Source organism: Alexandromys fortis, unplaced genomic scaffold, assembly GCF_014885135.2.
Source record: "Alexandromys fortis isolate MF-2015 unplaced genomic scaffold, M_Fortis_MF-2015_v1.1 scaffold_24, whole genome shotgun sequence".
Lineage (NCBI taxonomy): Eukaryota > Metazoa > Chordata > Mammalia > Rodentia > Cricetidae > Alexandromys > Alexandromys fortis.
Window position 1 is genome coordinate 10,752,253 of NW_026067906.1, and position 23,621 is coordinate 10,775,873.

Genomic DNA, 23,621 nt, shown 5'->3' on the forward strand with positions numbered 1-23,621 from the left:
GCTCGTGCTCTCTCTCCTTCTGCTCCTGATTTGGACCTTGAGGTTTCAGTCCGGTGCTCCAATGTAGGTCTCTGTCTCTGTCTCCTTTCATCGCCTGATGAAGGTTAATATTCAGAAGGATGAAGAACTTCACCAACCCCGCAACTGACAAAGGTCTGATCTCCAAAATATATAAACTAATCATTTCATTTCACCTAAAGATCAAATGATCCTGTCGTTCAGGACAGTCTAGGCTTCTGTCTGAAGACCACTTGCTATGTACAAAAGCGTATCTGCCTTCCTCTGATGACTCTTGCTTGTATCAAGTTGACACAAAACCAGCCAGGGCACCATTGCTGGTGGGTATGGACTTCTTGTCAAAGTTAATCTCGCCTGTCAGATGTCCATACTCTTGTGAGCAACTTCAACTAAACCTATTTGGTTCACTACAGCAGATTTAGGTGAAATCATTTGAGTTGTCACTAGTACCCTATCTGGGGTAAATGTGTGTTTATAAACATCTCCCCCAGTAAAAATTAATGCAGGCAGCATCCTGCCCTACATCCACAGCCCTGCAAAAGATCCAAGTGCATAAAGAACAAATATTCTAAGCCCTTTATCAGTATACTCCAAATACAGTACACGCTCCAACTCAAAGCTGTATGCCAAAGCTGTTAACATGAGAAAAGCAAGACAACTTCTGCTACGTTTCTAATGCACACATAAAACATTTCCGGCGTCAGAAGACAAATCCAAGTAGAACTGGATATTATGTGATAGAAAAGCGCTGGAGAGAACTGTATCCTGTCTTCCACAGCATCCAGTTTGGAACAGTATGCTCAACTCTTGCAACATTAAGGAATATTCATTGTATGTGCTCAGTGTAATAGATGCCTAACTGAGATAAGATTTCCTTTGCAACTCAGACTGCACTGTAACTAGGAAGATGAAGAGATTATTTCACCTTGGTAACATTATTACCGTTGAATTTGCTAGTGTAAAGCCAAAGTCTTTGAGAAAAATTATCTGCGTTATGTTCATGTCTCAGTCCCAACATCTTGCCCTGATTATAACAGCTCCTACATTAACTGATCCTCCTGAACCTCAACACACACACACAGAGAGAGAGAGAGAGAGAGAGAGAGAGAGAGAGACTATATGCATACACACATATATGCACAGATATATACATACATATATACACATAAAAGGCGTGTTTTTGTGTGTGCATGTGTACCTTACAAAAGATCTTTGTGATAGTTTGAGATTGGCTCCCCCAGGCTCATGCATTTGAATACTTGGTTCCCAGCTGGTGAACTCTTTGAGATGGATTAGGAGGTGTGGCCCTGTTGGAAAGAGGACTGCCACTGGGAGTGAGTGGGCTTGGAGGTTTCAGAAGCCCAAGCAAGACTCAGTCTTTCTCCCCCTCTCCCCTTCAGACTGACTCACACACTCTCTCTCTCTTTCTCTGTCTCTCTTTCTCTGTCTCTCTGTCTCTGTCTCTGTCTCTGTCTCTCTCTCTCTCCTGTCTCTCTCTCTGTCTCTCTCTGTCTCTCTCTGTCTCTCTCTGTCTCTCTCTCTCTCTGTCTCTCTCTCTCTGTCTCTCTCTCCTGTCTCTGTCTGTCTGCCTGTCTCTCTCTCTCTCTCTCTCTCTCTCTCTCTCTCTCTCTCTCTCTCTCGTGCTCATGGATCAGGACAAAGTTTTCAACCACTTCGCTAGCACCATGCTTTTCTTTTCTGCAGCCATGCTTCCTGTCATGTGGTAAGGATTAACCCTCTGAAACTAGAAGCAAGACCCCAGTTAAATGTTTTCTTGTATACCGATGCCTTGGTCATAATATCCTTCATAGCAACAGAATAGTGACCATGGCAATCTAAAGACATCTAGTGTATGTCTTGAGAGAAGGACTACAGAAACCCTAACAACTCTCACCTAAGAAGTCTATGAAACTGTCCCTGAGGGAAACTGATGATCAAGGCTGCAGAGGTGGCTCAGTGGTTAAGAGCAGGGAAACAGATGATGTCATTATTAATGTTGCAGCAGAAATTGTTCCTGGGCTGCTCAGAGCCTCAGGATACCTGAGGAATATGGAGAGAACGGGTTAATATAATAAGGGAAATATGGGCATTAGTGGATTTATTGGGAAGGACATAGGGATGTAACACCAAAGGAATTTTCTTTCCTCCAAACACCAAATGCTCCCATCCTCTCTCTAAAGCAAAGATAGACTATTCCTAAAGGTAAGACCATGCCATATAAGTCATGCTCCATATAAGTCATATAAGTTCTAACCAAAGTACAGGACCAAGCATGGACGCCACCTCGGGCATGGATGGCATTAACCTTGCTAGTTCAGCTTCTTCCAAGGACTGTTGGGCTGGAGAGGGGAATTATTGAGTATATGTGCTTATGGAATTATTCCTCCCCAGTCATTCATTTGGCAGAAAAACCTGCCCTGCTTTATATAATTAACTGATTAAAAGTGGTTTGTGATTAAATTCTAACCAAATGAGCTTGCGCTGATTGAAGGACACATTCAAACTCTTCAATTGATGATGTCTGTACTTGGAATAATGTATCTTTATTCAAGGAGGAAAGAAACTACTATTTGTACAGTGATAACACATTGTAATAACACATTTAGATTAGCTGACTTGGAGACCTGAAAAAAAAAAATCACACACGAGGAGACTTTAAGTCATCCATTTCTAAGAAAAAAAATGTGTAAATTATTCACAATGCTCACTTCTAGTGAGAATAAAACAAACAAACACACACACAATGTTTTATCCACTTGTGATCTATAGAGACATTGTCTGTGGTATCTAGAATTCAGTCACTGACCTGGCAGAACCCTGCTCTAAAGATGAGACAACCCAACACGAAACACAAATAGGAAAGGCTGCATTCTTTGCATCCAGTCCTCACGGAACGAAACCACTCAATCAGTGCCTCCCTCCTCAGCTCCCAAGCACTGTTCCTAATTTGAAAATGCGTACAGCTTCTCCCAGTTCTGTACGGACATAGAATGTTCAGCAGTAACAGTTCACAGGACTCATGTTCGCTTTTCTTGGTCAACTATGCATTTATTTATCATCTATCATGAGTAGCAGTTCCAACGTCTAGAAACTGATGCTTCTAGGTTCTACTTCCACTGTGCCAGTCAAGGCTTTTGGAAACTGCAGTAAATACTAAACCTTCCCCTAAGCCCCACTGTAGCTACCTGTGAACTGGGGACAGACACAGCAGCATGCAGCTTCCAAGTCCCAAGCCATCAGATGCTACAGGACTTTGGGGAAATGTCAAAGGAAAGCTACAATCACAGCAGAGAACAAGAAAGGATTCCTTATTAGCATAAAATGACCCTGAGGGCATCCCTCTTTCAGAGTTCAACTAGCGATTTTCCTAAACCAGTTTGTAGAAACTGGAAATGATCTAACCGCATCTCGTGTGCTTCAACAGCTCCTTTGGATCGCATTTTAATGAGAGTTTACTGAATAGCATCTGAGTACTTTCATTCCTTGGGCCTAAGGGATTCTCCTATTAGCACTTAGAGATGGTCTGACCCCGCCTACAGACTGTTTCAATTTACCCCCCATAGGCATTGCTGCCTGTCATGGCCACTTGGTTCAACTGGGCCCTTGTGAAGGAAAGACAAAAAACTCTTTGAACAGATAGTGAATTTGGTTTAAAAATCAGATTACCTTTTCAAAAGACAGGTGGCTAACATGTGACTTCACCTCCTCGCACATAAAGTCAGTCAGTTGTCATTAACCTGCTGTTATCTATCATCTGAGTCAATCATCCATGCCAGTGGTTTTGACCTTCCTAAATCTGCTACCCTTTAATACAGCCCCTCATGTTGTGGTGACCCCCAGCCATAAAATTATTTCATTGCTACTTCCTAGCTGGAATTTTGCTACCGTTATGAATCATAATGTAAATATCTGATATGCAGGATATCTAATATGTGACCCCCCCAAAAGAAGGTTGAGAACTGCTGATTTAGAGACTTATAAGGACTCTTTTCACCATACATCAGTGGTCTGTATCCCCCTAGAAAGACAAATTTAGCCCTGTTGCCTCCATTTGACCCTCTCTCAATTCAACAAAAGTTCAGTATCTGCAGAAAAAAAAAAATGTAACCCTTTTCACTGTGTGGCTATACATACAGAAATCAGCTGCATATCATTCTGCAAATGTCCATGGAGTCATTGCCTTCATAGCATCCCCAACCTGCCCGGACCAAGACACAGCCTGTGTGGAGGCTGAAATGTAAACAAGATTATTTCTTTGCTGAGCAAGACGGTGGGGAGAATAGAATGTAGCGCTGCCCGCTTAACAATTAGAAGGCAGCCAAGGTACTGTCTGCGGCATGAATACTGAATTTCAATCTATTCTTCTGCTCGAAGCAAGCCAAGAAATAGAGGAAGTCGGAACATCAGGCCTACGACACAAATCCTATTACCCTGGAAGCAGGGAAGGCACATAATGAGATTTCTTCCTGTCTGCGAGGTCATCCTTCTAATTCGTGGAATTCGCTTAATCCTTAGGTCCAATTCACCGCACGCTAGTCTTCAAAGACATCCATACAGGTTCCTATCAACAACCCTAAGAGGAGGCTCGGAATGCAAAAGAGAAAAGCCACCACAAGGTGGCCACTGGTAAATTGCAACTGCTGAGTAGCTGAGTATGTAATGCTCCCCCACCCCCCCCAAAAAAAAAGGTTGTTTTCAGATTTAAATACCTTTTAGAAGGCAATAAACTGCTATATCAAAAAATTAAGCTGTAACTTTAAGGAAAAAATGGAAACTAGTAACATTTGCAAGAGGTTAATTTTCAAGGACTTGGATGTATAATTTACCACCCACTACTTTTTCATTAGCAGGGCCAACCCATCATTGAAAACTTATCTCTACTTTGCCTTCATCCGGTCCCTGCAATTCACCTGCCTCTAAGAGTAACAATTACTCATCACCTGGTTTCCAAAGTAACTCATCAAAAGGGCTAGGGTGTGACCTCTCCCTTGTAGTCACATTTGACAGGTTGGATGAGAAGCCACAAACATTAGAAGCACTGTGGCTTGTATTTATCAAAGTAGAATGTTTCAATGTTAATTGAAAAGTCAGTAAGAGAAACCACTTTCCCACCAAAAAGAAACACACACACACAATAGTTATGAACATAAAACTTAGATGTAGTAAATAAAATTCATAATGATTTACAACCTCAAAACAAACAATTTATGTATTAACAAAACTATGGAGGTCTGTGAAGTATCAAACTATTCACTTTACAAAATAACACTAGGTGGGGCTATAGAGAAGGCTCCACGCAAGCATAGAGGCCTGATGTTGATCCCCAGAACCCATTAGACAAAGAATAAGCCAAGCATGCCGGTACACATTTTTCATCTCACTGTCACTACTGGAAGGAGATACAGACAATGATTCCTGGGGCAGCCTCGTCTACTAGATGAATTCCAGGCCAATGAGAGATCCTGTGCCAAAATTAAAAGGTAGATGGTGCTTGAGCAATACCACCCAAGTCCCACTCTGACCTCCATGCGCATGTGTGCACACACACGCCTGCACACACGTGCACACACCATGTATACATTAATGTTATTTTTACTAAAATAAAGGTCTTTTACTAAAAGGTTCTTCACCCTGTGATACACATAAATACAACTTGGTATGCAAGAATTGTACCGATTTTGGAATGTACACAGTGGGTTTTTTTAATGCAAATTACTTCAAGTCACTCATTAAACTCTTCGATGCATACATGTTTAACCAATGAAAGCAGTCAGTCCGTCTCATCCTGTTCTGGATGTTTTTTTTTTGTTGTTGTTGTTGTTGTTGTTGTTGAATACAAATTTAAGTGGCTACCTCTGCACAGGATGCGAGGAATTTTCACACGGCCAGTCAAGCAGAAAGGGTTATGTCTATCCGCATCTCATTGGTCATTCATTATCCAGTCCTAAAAGGCGGGCTGGACTCAGGGTGCATCCGTACAACTTGAATGTCTCAGGCTTCAGTTCATATAACTCTAGACACCAAATGGGTCATGGTAGTGACATCTAAAGGATCAAACATACCCTAGTTTTTGTACATCACTTTTTGACAATTCTACCTTGGCTCATATTGATGCACAAAAAAAAAATAATAATACAAAGAAGAGGGCAGAGTTTCCGTATTGTCCATGAAATCTGACTACCCCCGCTCAGGGTTCCACATTGTGTTTGTCTTCTACATTGTTTATCTTTTAATTTCTATCACTGCTTATTTTTTAATTATCCTTCCACAGCTGGTTACATGATATTTTCAGATTTAGAGACAATATGGGACTTGGCCATTAAGTGGGTAGGAGATGGATTGCCCTTCCAGAGGACCTGAGTCTGGTCTCCAGCAGCTATGTTGGACAGCTCACAACTATTGCCTATAACTCCAGCTGCAAGGGATTTGGTATCTTCTTCTGGCCTATATGATGATGATCCGCACTCTCACACACATGCCTAAAGACAGCCACACATACGTAGAATTTTTTAAAAGGATACAAACAAAGAATTCCAGGCATATTTAGAAATCATCTTTTGGCCTTTCTCATGAGTTTAACATTATACACACTGCAACTGCCTTTGGAAAGATACTTTCAGTTCCCATATGAACCAGCCTCCTCCTACACATATAGTTGCTATTCTTAATGAAACTAGCATGCATGATAACGCATGAAATTGTGGTGTATTACCTATAATTGATGAGTCCTTTAGCAATAACAGTCTACAGAATCCTCACACCAATTCTAAGACAACCACTGCTATACTCCCACTTGGCAGATGGTAGAACAGAAACATGAAGAGATTCACTGTATCATGACACAGGTCAAATTATGAACTCAGGACATGGTCAGCACATTAGACTGTTTCTCAATGAACAATTATATATTATGATGGGATAGCCTTCATTTTGTACTCAAGAAGCATCATATATATTAACGAATATATTATATATATATATACTGGTACCTATATTAGTATGTATGTAATTATGTATGTACATATGTATGCATGCAATTTGTGTTTAACACTCTTTAATGCTGACTGCCATTTACAACACCAAGTATGGACTCTTTGATCTAGAATGTACACACAGTGTGGGCTTCCCAACCTTCTAGCTGCACCTGTCTCCCCTTTGCACAAACTCATTCCTCCTGAAGACTAATTGTCCCCCAAACTCTTCACATTCCCTTGTGTCTGTGTGCACTGGCAGAGGCATATCCTGAACCACCCCTCTCCCCCGGTACGGTGGCCATCTGGCGGGTTCCCACTCATCCTCCATGACTCAGTGCTAGCATCTCTCCGGGCACCCTTCCCTGATGCCCAGCCGCCAACAGAATTCTCACACCCACCTCTGCTTTGTATGCACCCCTTCACACAATTGGTACAGTTTTTCTAAATTCCCTATCTTAAAAACTTAGAAGCAAAAAATATATTGTCAATCCCCATCTGCAATGAGACCCTTGAGAGCAAGTTTGTCTCTTGTCTTTGTCCTCTTGGCACTGACCAGAGCAGACATGCTTCGATAACACAAGGATGTGTAAGTGCTCTGAGTGAAATCCATCAAAAAATGCATCCGCTACATACAAGCACTATAATTCTAGGACTTTGTAGTTGATGGGATTAAACTACAAAGATACAATTAGCAAATTCCTATATGTCAAAAATCATCGATGGAGAATTCATATTGCACAGAATTATTTGGAATTGTGTCTATCATCACGGATTCAAAGTAGAAGAGACCTTGGGTCATGTAGGACCCAACTAGCTCCAAGAAGCTGGAAGGCATGGGAAAGACGGCCAAATAGAAGAGACAGTCGAATCCTACAGGCCTGCCTGCCAAGGAACACAGTCAGTCTTGCTTGAAAATCTAGTTACCTCCTTCTCCATTAGAATATGCTTCCTTCTGCCAGTGCATATCCAAATGCTACCTTTCTGGTTCAAAGCCAGTTGCTTGGTAGGCAGCCTGCATTTTCACCCTTTGAAGACTTCCTTCAACATCCCTTCTCCAGGGATGACCACACAAACTCCAGAACTTACCATCTTTGCCTATCTTACTTCCCCTGTCAGGTACCAAATCAATAAGGACAAAGTTACATCATTTTGGCCCCACTCAACGTCAATGTCTAATACACTACAATATGGAGAATAAAGCACTCTAGGTTCTCCAGCTACTTTAAATATATACATCAACTAAAATTCAGTAGAATTAACAAATACTGAAAATGATCTATTGATTGCATATAATAGAAATTTCAGAATGCATTTCAGATAAGAATTCCTATTAGATGTTTATTTTTTACTTGGATTCCTGGTCTAGATAAAATTCTTTAAAACTTGGCATCAGTGGCCATCTTGTTACTGATTACCTAGACATAAGGGTCTCATAATGATTGCATGTCTAAAGTAAATTGCAAGATTATTTTTTAATTCCAATGTTTTTATCCAAAGCTCAGGGAAAATTTCAGATGTGTAAAAATTATGTTGGGGACAGGAAATGCAGAGGTTAAGGACAAAGAGGACAATTGCTTTGGCTGAGAGATGAAAAGACTCACACATTTGATTGTAAAGCACAGCTGAAAGCTTGGCATCTCCCTGGGCACCCTTCCCTGACACCCAGCCACCAACAGAATTCTCACACCCACCTCTGCTTCGTATGCACCCCCTATGTAAGGATGAAAATAACACAGCCATGAACATGCATAGGGTTGCTAGGCAAACTAATACACATTCTCCTTGTACTTAGACATCAAAAGAATCAATAGGACAATTGATGTTCCTAAAGATTCGGCCTGCCGCAGACCAAGGACAGTGCAAGGTGTATACTTGAGGTTACAGCTCTCATTTCAATCAGAGTAACATCACCATTCTGACTTAGTTCACTGAAAGCATTCACTAAAATATGACTTCTGACAGCTACAACTGTCTCTCGATAATAGAATATGCTAAACATTTATCACAAAACAAAACAAAAGCTGCCTTCCCAATGTGACTTCTATCCTTTATGATAAAACATGGTTTGTAACTTGTTAAGTCTCTTCTCTGTCATTTTCCACGTGGAAACTTCATTCTGGATCCTGCCACACAGAGGACCCAAGAATGGATATTACAAGCTCTGTTTAATGAAATGGTGAGGGCTGAAACCATTTATGAGATAGACAGGTGAGTCCAAGGCTCTTCACTGGCCAAGTATTCATGACAGATGCCTTTGCCTTGGCAGCTGCACACTCGGTGGAGGTTTAGACTACAGACTTGAGCTTTACAGTACCAAACTGAACCATAAGCCAAGTTGACTTGGAGCAAGTATAAAACCCATAATATCATGCAGGGAGAATTGCTCAGTCAAGAGAAGTGTTTACCTGGCAAGCAGGAGGGCTTGCGTTTGATCTTGAGAACTCACATTGAAAAAGCAAAACAAAACAAAACAATACAATACAGCATAACAGAAAACAATGCAAAACAAAATTTAAAAAGTCAGGCAGTTATATGCATTATTTGTAATCTCAGCACTGGGAAGAAAGAGACAGGCAAATAGATTTCTCAGGCTCACTGGCCCTAGTCTAATGGGCAAATGCTAGACCAATAATAGACTATCACAAAAAAAAGTGGACAGGAGCCAAGTAACAGTACCCAAGGTTATTCCCTGGCCTTCACATGCACGTGTGCCCCCAGCAAACACCCAGATCCATAATAACTAAGGAAACAAAAAGAAAAGTTAAAAACATCTCAAAATAGTTAACTAAAAGGGTTTGCTTCTAGACAACTCTTCCAAGTACAGTAAAAATAAAAACAAAGGGCTCTCTGCTCCTCCCTGTTCTAGAGACGGCCGCTTCTTTTCGTGCAGTGCCAGCCTCTTTCCAGAGACACGATGGTGAAGGTCGGAGTGAACAGATTTGGCCGTATTGGACGCCTGGTTGCCAGGGCTGCCTTCACTTCTGGCAAAGTGGATGTTGTTGCCATCAATGACCCTTTCATTGACCTCAACTACATGGTCTACATGTTCCAGTATGACTCCACCCATGGCAAGTTCAAAGGCACAGTTAAGGCTGAGAATGGGAAGCTTGTCATCAACAGGAAGGCCATCACCATCTTCCAGGAGCGAGATCCCGCCAACATCAAATGGGGCAATGCCGGCGCCGAGTATGTTGTAGAGTCTACTGGTGTCTTCACCACCATGGAGAAGGCTGGGGCCCACTTGAAGGGTGGGGCCAAGAGGGTCATCATCTCCGCCCCTTCTGCCAATGCCCCCATGTTTGTGATGGGTGTGAATCATGACAAATATGACAATTCCCTCAAGATTGTCAGCAACGCTTCCTGCACCACCAACTGCTTAGCCCCCTTGGCCAAGGTCATCCATGACAACTTTGGCATCGTGGAAGGACTCATGACCACAGTCCATGCCATCACGGCCACCCAGAAGACTGTGGATGGCCCCTCTGGAAAGCTGTGGCGAGACGGCCGTGGCGCTGCCCAGAACATCATCCCTGCGTCCACTGGTGCTGCCAAGGCTGTGGGCAAAGTCATCCCAGAGCTGAACGGGAAGCTCACGGGCATGGCCTTCTGCGTTCCTACCCCCAATGTGTCCATCGTCGATCTGACATGCCGCCTGGAGAAAGCTGCCAAGTATGACAACATCAAGAAGGTGGTGAAGCAGGCATCCGAGGGCCCACTAAAGGGCATCCTGGGCTACACTGAAGACCAGGTCACCTCCTGTGACTTTAACAGTGACTCCCACTCTTCCACCTTCGATGCTGGGGCTGGCATTGCTCTCAATGACAACTTTGTAAAGCTCATTTCTTGGTACGTCAATGAATTCGGCTACAGCAACAGAGTGGTGGACCTCATGGCCTACATGGCCTCCAAGGAGTAAGAAGCCCGCCCTGGACCACCCATCCCAGCAAGGACACAGCAAGAGAGAGGTCCTCGGCTGCTGAGCAGTCCCTGTCCTAACTAACCCTTGACACTGAGCATCTCCCTCACAGTTTCCATCCCAGACCCCCAGAATAGCAGGAGGGGGCTTAGGGAGCCCTACTTTCTTGAATACCATCAATAAAGTTCATTGCACCCCTCTTAAAAAAAAAAAAAAAAAACAAAGTAGAATCATATTTGAAAATACCAATGGGTGGGGATGGTGGCACACGCCTGTAATCCCAGCACCCAGGACAGGTCAAGGACAAAATGGACTATATCAGATTCTAGACGTGCTTGGAAACTCTGTCTTAGGGAGGGAGAAAAATCCTGCTCCCTCTGTGCTGGCCTACCGTCTCCAAATGCAATCCATACCCAGGAGCTATGAAATTCCAAAGGGTTTTTTTTTTTAACCTGGCCTAAAGCAAAATAAAGCCATGACCTATATTCTACTGTATCCACTTTCTATTGTGTCTACAATAAATTATTATAATCTCAGTGGCTGGAGAATTCAAATGCATTATCTTACAGTGCTGGAGGCCAGGGGTCCAACAGTCTCACTAAACTAAAACCCAGCTCATCGGCAGAACTGATTCTTTTAAGCATCCAGATAAGATTCCACTCACTGGCTTTGCTGTGGCTTCTAGAATGCCCTGGATGTCTTCACCTATGGCGTCTTCTTCCATGTGCAGAGACAACCATGCAGCCCCTTCTGAGCCTGTCTCCATTACCATGTTTCTCTCTCTAACCCTCTTTGGGAATAATTCCCAACCTGGTACTTGAATGAATTGTGTGACCAAACCAGTCCCAGCCAAGTATTCCATTTCCAGTTCCTTACCCTTTAATCACACACCCACAGATTCCATTTTGCCACGAGGATGGCCATCCTTGTCCTAGAGAATAGTGATGTACACCCTGAAAAGGGGGCATTCTTTTATCTAACACATCCATTGACTGTGATTTTATGATATGTTCTTTCCATGTACTTAGCAAACACCAGTACCAGAGAACCTACGTAAACCTTATGAAATGCCTTCCCACTCTGAAAAATAAAATCCTAGCTGCAACAGAATCACGCTCTATAGGGACTAGCCTGAATAGTTATTACTTGGCAGAAAAGAAAAAAAGAAAAAGCTGTAAGTAATGGCAAAGCTTCTAATGCCTCTTCCCGTGACATTGAGAGTTTATCTGCTGTAGGCAGAAAAGCCTTTGTGGTTAGTGAGGCCATGCATAGGAGACCTTCACAGGAACATTAGTGAGCATTAACAGTGCAGAACTCGGAACGATTCTCAATTATGGTAACATAATCCCACCCAGCCTTGTGTTGAGCACAGCCCAGCCATAATAAATTGTAATGTCTCACTATAAATAAGCAACTAAACACTCTGGAAAATAAATAGAAAACTTTTTGCATTAAAAATTAAACACAGTCCAACTTCAAGGACGAGGACCTTGTTTTATTCATTCCTGTGTTCCTGTTATGATCATGACAGTTTCGACGGCAGTTAATATACATCTACAAACTTTTGTTTTTGTTGAAACATCATGTTTAGTTCATGGGATAGATTAATTCAGTGTCTGACGTGCCGAGCACAGAAAATACACACACAAGATGGGACACATTATTCAACAATAAATAAATAAAAACATGCTTATCAAGAAAACTCTTTTTTTAAAAAAAGCATACCCAAACTCCAGACACATCTGCCATAAATCAATTTCTCTGGCAACAAAATATAGTTCAATTTTTATGTATTGCATGAAGAATATATTGAATCTGTAGCCATCAATTCTAAAGGCAGATCTTACTACATAGTGTGCTCAAATATAAAACTATCAAGAACTGCTGATTTCATTAACTTTGTCCATAGCTTTGTCCATAGCAACTTAATTTGCAATGTCCTGAAAAGTAGTGGTTGTTGGTGTTCCTGATCCTTTCCAGGTAGTGCTCATTTAAAGAACAAATGTCTGTAAAGAAAAAGGAAGAAGACAGGAAAAAGGGAGAGAGATGAGGGGAAAGGAGGGAGGTAGGGAGGGGGAAGAGAGGAGAAGGGAGGGGGGAGGATAAGGAGTGGGGCGGAGAGGAAGAGGACTGGAAAGGATGAAAGGGGAGAGGAAAGGAAGGGAGAGGAGAGGAGAGGAGAGGAGAGGAGAGGAGAGGAGAGGAGAGGAGAGGAGGCTACTTTGTATTCCCAGAGAGCATGATATTGGTGTTGGTCAGGTAAAACCATCGCTGATATATAGCAAGGTAACCTTGGATCTGAAGCTTTTTTCAGGAGCAAAAATCCTATTAGTGACCCTACTGAACACTAGCAAACATGGAAACCACATGAACCACAAACCCACATCTTGACTGTTTGTCCATTCACACAAAAATGCCTAATACATACATTAAGCATTTAAAGAAGCAACTTTACCTCTAGTCTCCAATGTTCCAAAAACATATATATATATATAAAAGTTCAGTCACTTCCAAACTTTTTAAAGGATAGTAATTTAGTTAAAATTAAACAGTATCATAAAGCAAAATGTAACAGTTACCTCTTTTTATGTATGAGAATACAACCAAAACCTTGCATTCATAAAGCATCTATTCTTCTTACAGAAGCATGTATTTTAGATCTTTGGCTTTCAGATACATGTGAGAATAGTTGGACAAATACAGTGTAGAACCATGCTTAAGGAGGACAGCTTAGCATTCCACACAAAAATCAAGCTAGGAAATTGAGAAAAGAAGTGGTAATGGTAACATGCAGTGAACTTTATGTAGGTCATATTAAAGTGCTGAAAATCTACAGGACAGAGTAAGATGACATACAAAGAAGGGCTTCTGTGGCAAGCCCACACCATAAAGGCTTCATAGCACGATGAGAACAGGGATGCATTGAGAGTAACTTGGAAAACTCCCATACATAGTCAAGTCTACCATGGGGTTCACTAGAGTCTTTTACAGTTCTTGGTCCCTATACACCTCTAGTCTCTTCCAAAATTCTAAAAATAGCTGAATTTTTGTTTGGGGTTTTAGTTTTAGTTTTTCTAGACAAGGTTTCATTTCTGTGTAGCCCTGACTGTCCTGGAACTCGTTCTGTAGACCAGGCTGGCCTCAGACTCAGAGATCCCCTGCCTCTGCCTCTTGAGTGCTGAGATAAAAGGGTTGTGCCACCACTGGGCAAATACTTGAATTTTTAACAGACATACCCTGAAAGAAGACCCTTGATTGACTTTCAGGTAGCTTCAAATAAAAGAGAAACTGTCTCCTGCTCTCCTTGTAGATAATGTCCACCAGAGGCTCATTCCTGGGAGCCTGAAATAAAGGAAGCCATGGTGGCACTTGCTATTCCCTATGGAAAAGGAAAGATCAAATGGCATTCTGTCGACCAGAACTCTATGGACTGTCATTTTTTCACTGTCTATAAAACAGCACCAATTCATGTGTGCAATTAAAATCCAAGAGGCAATTTAAGTTATCTATTGATGCTACGTAACAAATGACTCCAACACTTATCAGTTGCAGGAACTAAGGATTTACTAACTCAAAGAGATTCTCTGGGCCGTGATTTTAGGAACTGCACAGCTAGGCGGTTCTGGCTCAGAGACTAAAGAGAACATGTTCCAATTCTGCCCTAAAGATGGCATCTCAAGACCTTGCTAGGGCTTTAGGCATACTGCCCAAGGTAGCCCTTTGGCATGTCTGGTATAGACTGCTGCTGTCTATCAACACTTCCTTTCTTGCCAGATCAGTCTCCAGAGACCGATTGAGTATGCTCACAACATGGCGAATGGCCCAACAAAGAAAAGTAGATATTGCAACGTAAGGGTGGCACCCACAGTCATACATCAGCTATCTGCCACCTTCTACAGGACATTCCAAGCGCATGAGCAGGAACAGGCAAACCCTTTAGAGTCTGATTGTTACAACTTTGAAACAAGTTTACAAATGAAAGAAAAATAAATTTTTGATACAGTTTTAGAACTGCTTATTATGGTTTAGATTGTTGTTATATGTGACAATACAGTATTATTAATCAGGACACTAGAGGACACATTAGTGTTTCATGAGAAGTCCTTATATTTTTGTTGAATAAAAATAATACCACATTTTTAACCAAGACTTACAGCAATTGTTCCATATCAGCAAGTTTTCATGCATTATTGTGTGTGTGTGTTATTTGATTGACTTTCCATTAAAAGCCTACGATGATAATCACATCATTTTAGTACCAATTTTATTAATGGAGAGGTCAAAATTTAAAAATCAGTTATGCTGGAGTCTTAAAATCAGAGAAAATTAGGATCCCTATCCATTGATAACCCCAGAATCATGACACTGAGAAGAATCCTAAGAAATTACCTCATTGGCTGAAACTCAGTGATGGGTCTATTGGAATACAATAAAGCATCTTTACTTTTATTCCTTTTCAAAACTTCCCTTCAGCAAAACTCTTTAGAGCGATGTGGCAATCCAATAGTTTGTTTTCAGATAAGACACGACACCAGCGTACAAAGACAATTGCCTACGTAGTGAAGTTCTTCATATTGCAAATGATTTTTTAAAAAAAAATGAAGCATGACATTCTCACCCAAATAACACCTTCTTCTCAATGGAATTTTAAATGACTGCACGTACAAAAAAAGTATTCAGCGCCGTTCTGTAGGAGGAACTTGTAGTGAGCCATTTTAGGATAACAATCTTGTGAACAGTTAGAGCTACAGATTTTATGCTTGCTGTGTTTTTATACTAACATATCACGACTATAGCTCTCATTTAGATTTTCAATTCTTGGATAGCTGTCCTAGGGTTTTTTTTTTCTATTGTTGAGATAAACACCATGAGCAAAAACCACTTGATGAGGAAAGAGCTGTTTGGGTTTGCACTTCCATAACATAGTCTATCACTGAGAGCAGTCAGGACAGGAGCTCAATCAGAAACCTGGGGAAAGGAAGTGAAGCAGGCCCTGAGGAAATGCTCTTTATGGACTTGCTTTCAATGGCTTGCTCAGTTGGCTTGCCCATACCACCCAGGACCACCCAGTATAGGTGTGCCACCACCCATAGTGGGCTAGACCCTGGCACATTAATCTATAGTATAAAAAAAAATGGCCCCAAAGATTTGTCTACAAGTCAGCCTGAGGGAGGCATTTTCTCTATTGAGGTTTCTTCTTCCCAAATGACTCTAATTTGTGTCAAGCTGACCAAAAACTAATCAGTACAACTGACCCCTTGTCAGCTTGACACATGAACATAGCACTAGAAAACTATAACCTTTCCTTTCTTGTTTGTTCAAAATATGTCACGTTAATATCACTGTATAAAACATTGTATAACTTGAAAAGGTCCTACAGGTTTTAAAAGTTTCACGGTTTAAAAGTTCGAAGTCTCATAACTGTGGGCTCCTATAGAATCAAAAATGTGTAAGATATTTCTTATATACTTTCTCACTCCTAGAGGGAACGTGACCAGAGCACAACTGCAATCAGATCATGCAAAACCAAATTCTAGCATCAGTATCCAATGTGTGGGATTCATTCATGATATTCCTTGCTCCAAATGGCTTAGGTAGCCTCACCTCTGAGTGTGCATACACAACATACATAGCTTGTCTTACAGGCTAATGCCAATCCCACTGCATACCAGCACTATCCTTCACGATCATCGCATGGTCCTGGCATCTGTACTATGTGGATATCTCTGTTGCAACGGGGACTATGCTATCACCAACGTTCTGGCCTCTCTACAGGGATTCTGACCACAGGCTGTTAAGACTAAACTTTGATACATGACTCCTCCAATCCTAGGTTCTCTCCTGCAACTGAAGCTACACCTGCACCAAAGGCCTCTCCTGCCTCTCATAATACCAAGCCTCAGAAGTTCTCCATCTCCATAACACAGTCAAAGCCTGCAGCTTTCATGATACCAAAACAAGTAACGTATGACCAAGCTTGACTCCAGCTTCCTCTGCAGCCTTGGCCCCGCTGGACCCCCACACTAGTCAGCTCCTGTGTGCTGGTCCTGGGGAAATACTTCTCATAAAAATCCACCTCCGTGCCGCTGCTCTCTCCTTCATCACGTTTGATTTCCATCCCCAACTGACCAGCATCATTTGTTCCATTAAAGTAAAAGCTTCACTGTGGTGGTTCTGGTCTCTTGTTTATTACAGTTGATTCTTCAATCCCAGCTGACCCAGAAACCATATATTAACCCAAAATATCACATAAATGACCCTGACAAAAAGTGTTTGCTTCCCTCTGAAATTTCATAAACCAGGTCTCCATCATCAGGACTCCTTCAGTTTTTACATCTTCCAAGTTCCCAAAAACAAAAAACAAACAAACAAACAAACAAAAAAAAACATTTACTAAGTTCGGAGGACTCAATAGCTTTTCCATCCCAAAGATCTAAAGTTCTATCCATAGCCCACCACCCAGAACATGGTCAAGGTCTATCACAGTGATAATATAACTACTGTTAACAATTTTTGCCATGGTTTTCTTCCTGTTGCTATAATAAATCACAGGCCAGTTGGACAACACTTCCAATTAACAGTGCCTAATCAGGGAAAGTCGTGGCAGGACTTCAAGCAGGAACCTGGAGGCAGGAACTGAAGCACTGGCAGTGGAGGCAGACAGCTTATTGTTTTTGTTTTATTTTTTTTCTCCATGACTTGTTCAGCCTGCTCTCTTGTACTTTTCAGGACCACTCACTCAGAGGTAGCACAACCCAAGTGGGCTCAGTTATACTATATTGATCATAAATCAGGAAAACGACCCTACAAACTTACCTGTGGGCCAATCTGAAGGAGGCACTTTCTCAATTGAGGTTCCCTCTTCCTAGATGACACTAGCTTGTGGCCAGCTGACAAAATGCAAGGAGCAAAATGACTCTCTGGGTATCATCTTTACAATGTGTATTTTAAAAGTTAGTCCACCTTTCTGAAAACCCAAAGAATGGAGTGCCTACTATCATACAGATATAAGAATTATTTTTCATACTTATCTATCAATTTGAGATTATGAATAAAACCAAGGTGAAGAAAGAAGTATATAGGTAAGTATTATGGTTCATATTCAAAAGCCAAAGGAAAATAATTGTGGTATTCCAATAGCAGCAGCAGTAATATCAATAAGCAACTAATATGTGATAAGATTTTGCTATATACTAAGAGCTCTCAAATATTAGGTAAATATACATTACCTCATTTAATCATCATCAAAAATGTTTAATGATTTTCAGAGATGCAGACATGAACATAGAGACATAGATTAAAGAGTATGTCCAGACTCTCTATATCAGCGGCTCTCAACCGGGGAATCACAATCCCTTTAACAAAACCTCTATCTCCAAAAACATTTACATTATGATTCATAACTGTAGAAAATTACAGTTATGCAGTAGCAATGAAGATTTTATGGTGGGGCATAAAGGCATGAGGAGCTATATTAAAGAGTCCCAAACATCAGGGAGGTTGAGAACCACTGCCCTAGCGATATTGGGGGTCATGACACCATGAGGAACTGCATTAAGGGGTCACAGTATTTGGAAGGTTAAGAACCACTGTGTTACATAGGAAGTGGTACAGTTGCAGTTGAAGATAGTCGATATCTGTCCCACCAATCCCATTTGGACAACGGATTACAATTTGCTGGACAATATTGCCTGAAAATGGAGCAATGCAATCAGGTATCCACTGGTCCTATTCCGTCTTAGGAAAGTAGCACATGGAGATGTCCAAAACTCGAGTGTCTCTTTTGATATGAAATAACATCTCCAACAGAGAAGACTTTGTGGTCACTTTTGAATATATAAGGTATTCTCGTCAATTTTCTTACTATCCCTCCAAGAGCCTGCAGGCAGGGATGAAGACTGAGATGACTTTTCAAGTAGAAAAAAGTGGAAGTTTAATATAAAACCCCTAATTCTACACATAAAAATATACAATACAACATCAAGGAAACAAACATTAAAGTGTTTTTTTTTTTTCTTCAAGCCTTCCTGGCTATACCTGACCCACTTTAAATTCCTTCTAGTCTAAACAATGACTTTATTCTCAGGAGGTCGCCAAACCTTGAATCTCTAGGGTCCCTGTTATCTCAAATAGGGGAAAAAATGAACACAATTCCTATAAAAACCATGCTGCAAAGATTAGCAACAAGCATTGCCATACTAAGATTGTACAATCCAGAGTCATGAATCAGCAGCTTTTATAAACTCACTAAGATCAAGTTTATTTCTTCTGAACACTGCAAAATCACTTTAAGAAAGAGAATGCTGAATGTGTATCGTTTTAAAGACCTGCAGCTTCTATAAACAAGACAACTGAGTTCCATAACTAACTAAAAAGACGCAGTAAGATCAGAATCTATTTGACTGCAATTCCTATGCTTCCTGTTCTGAGATTTCATCCGGGACAGTAAAGGATGGTGACCTCAACACACATAAGCACCCCAGCATCACATCAGATGATGCTGCAGTTAGACTTTGGGAGGAAAGATGATCTGTGGACAGAAAGACAGCCCTGGGGACCTTTGCTACCCTCTAGTCTGTCTTATATTATGGAAAATGGTTTTTCCCTACAAAGAGGGGTAAGAGATGGGAACATCCTTAAATGTTTTCTTCTTTTTAACTGTAGCAAAGGTGTTCCCCACTTGCATTCTTGTAGGTGGAAGGTGATACCTGCTGGGCTTAAGCAGTTCTGCATCTAATAAGAAGTGATTATGTGCCAGTGTCTACTGCCTCTGTACAATGACTACAGAGTCTAAGACATTCCCCTTCTGAGTGGAAGGAAAAGTACATCATATGATCCACCCATCAATGGTTCAAAGAATCCCTTCTCCTGCCTCTAATTTTTCTTCTGGGAAAATGTAACACTAGGTCACATCTGAGAATCTAAGGGCCACTCCAAAGTAACTCTTTAAGATAGTGTCGGGTACAAATATATAGACCTACCGCTTCTGACTTCCAGCACCAATTCCTTGACACCCATCATTTCTACAGTTCACATCTCCTCTCTGGTTTGATATGGTGACACTCCCACCCTAGTGACTTCAGCTACACACAAAGACAATTCCTCGTGCACACTTCTAAGTTCTTTATTATAAAGGTGGAATTAGGTGTATGTGTCGCCCAAAGATTCTTATATCGCCTCTCGAGTAAATAAAACCTACTGCAAAGCAAACCTGAGACATGTTCCCAAAGTCAACACGTTAACATCCATCTGTTGGAAGGAGCCAGTACACTAATTCTCTTTATATGCAGTCTCTGAAATAGTCAGAAAGTGTGGGCCCAGGTCCATACTTCTGCTTGTACTGGAGCACAACCATTTTCCTGTTGCCATGGGTTACAAGGATGAGTCGCTCAGAGTCCTCCAGACAACTTGAGGAAGATCTGATAGCAATTTGAGAATGAGGTTACATTCTTAGCAATTACCAACTTGCTACAATTCAGTATATTAAGTGACCAGCTCACAAACTTTACTTAACTCATTATATGAAAATACGGATGTGAGATAGGTAAACTCTAGGGGTTCTGTTTTCCTATCAGAAAGCAGCGGTCTCATGACCACCAGCCTCCCATTAAATGATCTACACAGAGATCCAATCACAAAGGGGAGCGAGTAGTTTCAGAATCGAAGTACTATATACCAGGGTGATGTATAGCCATCACTAAAATATCTTCTAACCTCAAATCACATGACACTTAGAAGTCTTTATGCAGAGTCCTTCATAGACACACACTTATATTAAAGTGGCCAGAAGGCATGATAACTCTGATATTAAGAATAAAAAACAAGCATTTTATTGTACCTATATGTTTATTAATTCTACATTAAAGTTGCACTTGGACTACTGGAAGCATCTTGTTCATGTGTCTGGGAAAAAAAAAACCAATTCATTCAGGAAATGCCAGAATTGGGAGTCAGGCATGAAAAGTGTAGCATCATACCTGTACCATCCTACCTATACCATCATACCTGTACCATCCCTGCTCAAAGAAATGTGCTCAGAGCAGGCCTTGGTAGCTGCACTGACAAATGAGTTGTTAAATATTCTCTAAATGTTCCCCTGAACATCTGAACAGGATAAATACAACCTCTGGCTCAATCAATACCGTTTGAACAAATAAGAAAATGAAGCACATTGAAGATGCAAAGCTTCCTAATTGGCTAAACACAAAGATGACGCTGTTGAGTGGCACGGCAATTGTGCTTCCTCTGCTTTGGGTTTGTTTCCCATTCTGTCAGCGGTTTGTCTTCTTCCTAACCCATTCTCTGCCCCCAGGATCCTTCATCCCGTATTAATAATATAATTTAAAGACAAATGTGCACACACAAAGAAAAGGAGCTGGTTTGGATGTGCTCTGAAACTGAGCCCTTCCCTGCATCAACTCCTGACATCACCGAAAGTGGAGGAAATCACTGACAAGGACCATGTTCCACATGGGAAATACTGAGATCTCAGAAAACTTGACTGCAACAGGGTTTCTTGTTTAAGAAAAAAAAATTTAAATCCCCATAAACCCCTTTTTGGCTAAAGAGAAGCCGACCTCACATATACAAACACCTTTTGTTTTCTCATGATACATGTCTCTTAGATGTCAAACAAAAATTAAAGGCATAACATAATGAGAAAGCATCTAACTCAAGCAAGGCGGGATAGGTTCGATTCTAGCAGCTTGGTTTTAAATAGCAGCTACTAGCTTACACATTCTTGGTATGGCTGTCCCTGGTCAATGGCCAAAAACAAAAGGCCTGACTTGATAGTATTTTCACATGCTCAGCACCAAAGTCCAATCCTAATTTCACACATACAGAAGTTGCTAATGCTTTTCTCTTCTTTGGTAGGGTCAGAACAGAACAGCCCGTTGGTTCTCTGGACTTCCCACTTGGACCAGTTTGGCTTTCAGGGAGCAGGTACCAGAATCTTAACTATGACCTTTTCATTCTACTGCCTGGCTAGTGCAAACTCAATCGAGTTCCAGAGAAGATAATTACAATAAAAGTTGCATGTTCCTTATAAACTAGAGGAGGGGAAGGGGCTGTTTCCCAAGTCCCCTACAATTAAATGTCAAAGAGGAGGAAAGAGTAAAACAATAACCAGAGAGGGAAGTTTCACTAAAATAAGTCTAAATTTTTTTTACAAAGATACATTTATTTATACCCATGGCTTATTTGGATTCGAAAATCAGGTTGTCTTTACAATTCATGTGATACTTAGAGCCGCAGAAGTCCGATGCTGACATACAGTCGCCCAGCTTAGAATGCATTTCTGCACAATCCGTGGAGATCAATAGACTCAGGAAACAAATATGTTGATGGATGAGGACTGGTCTGAAAACAAGCAGGTTAAGGTAGCCACGTTGCTGGTTTCATAGGCATTCTCATGCTGGCAGAACCAAAGGGCTACAAAGGATTCCTCCCTTTTTGTAAAGGGAAAAAACGGGAAGGAGGGGAAGAAAGGGGCAGGAAAGGAAGGGAAGAGAATGGTGTGGATAGTGAGGAAAAGAAGAAAGAAACAGAGGATGGTGAACAAGAAAGAGAAACCCAGAGAGGGGCGGGGGAGTAGGAAGCAAAGCTATGATGTATGGATGCTAGCCAGCCACCCAGCCAAGTGCTCCATCACCCGCAAGCCTACATCGCCCCCCCCTTCCAGACTCTGAGCTCAGTATGTAGACTTAGGGCTCCCCGGTGCTGACAACCCTCCTCATAACCCCAGTGCAAGCAATGCCAATGGATGATGCTCCAAGTAGCCCAGAGCATCCAGGCCACCGGAGCCCGCCACTCCCTGGACCATACTGTACTTATCACTCCCTACCCCCCCCCCCGACTTCTCCTTGGCACCCCCCCATCACTAGTCTCAGGGTAGGGGGGAAGCCTGGAAGAGAGCAACATGGGGGGGTGTCAAAAGAGGGGAGCGAGTGGAGGAAGCGATCAAAATAATTTTTAAATAATGTGATAATAAATGCTGGGGAAGTGCCAGGGGAGGGTGCCCGTGGCAAGCACCTGGGTAGCACAGCACGCTGTTGCAAATCCCCCAGGCTGCGTGGGGCTGGGCGATTTTCCACAAAAGGAACTTTGCAAGAAGCGCAGCGGTTTAGCAAGGCGAGGAGAGGAAGAGAACGCAGCGTTACCTGGCCGAGGTCAACGCCGGCGGGGCCGCCGAAATCCTCAGGTTTGCACCGTCCTGAGCCACTTGACCGGGTTACTATGGAAATTGTCTTAGGGAAGACGCGGGCAAAGCACGAGCCGGGCACATCGTCGTCGGCCGCCGAGCGAGCGGGCGCGGGACCGGGCGCGGCGCCTCTCCCGGGCCCGGCTCGCTCTTTCTTCGCTCTCGGCCGGGCCGCGCCTCCCCGCCCCGCGCCGCCGCCGCCGAGCAGCCCGCGGGCGAGCCGAGCCCTCGCCGCGCGCAGCCGGCAGCCGAAGCGCGAGCTCGCAGCAGCCGGCCTGGGCGGCGAGTGGCGCTGTTTCCCAGCCGCGCAGCTGGGATTTAAAGAGACAGACGCTTCGCGGGGCTCTAAGGGGCCCTGGCCGGGAGGGGAGTCACGCAGCTCGCCCAAGGTCCCTGCCGGAGCCCAAGATAGCCCCAGCACGCTAGGCGAGCAAAGTTTCCTGCGGAGACTGCCCCTGAGAATTGTGTGAGACCCGCCTCGGTCACCTCTCCTGACTGCAGAACAGGCTGC

At 42.3% G+C, this 23,621-nt stretch overlaps 2 protein-coding genes across 2 annotated transcripts in view; one reads left to right on the forward strand and one right to left on the reverse strand.

Annotated features, from left to right (window-relative positions):
- Window positions 1-23,302, reverse strand: part of Nav3 (neuron navigator 3) — a 694,335-nt gene extending 671,033 nt beyond the window's left edge. Inside the window, exon 1 of the mRNA XM_050135526.1 lies at window positions 23,070-23,302. The gene's annotated coding sequence lies outside the window, so the exon portion shown is untranslated. The remainder of the gene's footprint in view (window positions 1-23,069) is intronic.
- Window positions 9,885-11,092, forward strand: LOC126497483 (glyceraldehyde-3-phosphate dehydrogenase-like). The gene has a single exon (XM_050135529.1). It carries the CDS (start codon window positions 9,907-9,909, stop codon window positions 10,906-10,908), a length of 1,002 nt encoding a protein of 333 aa, XP_049991486.1. The 5' UTR covers window positions 9,885-9,906; the 3' UTR covers window positions 10,909-11,092.
- Window positions 23,303-23,621: the final 319 nt, after the last annotated feature.

Bases quoted from the DNA above. Each gene is read 5' to 3' on its own strand.
- LOC126497483 (XM_050135529.1), top strand. From the start codon at position 9,907: ATGGTGAAGGTCGGAGTGAACAGATTTGGCCGTATTGGACGCCTGGTT.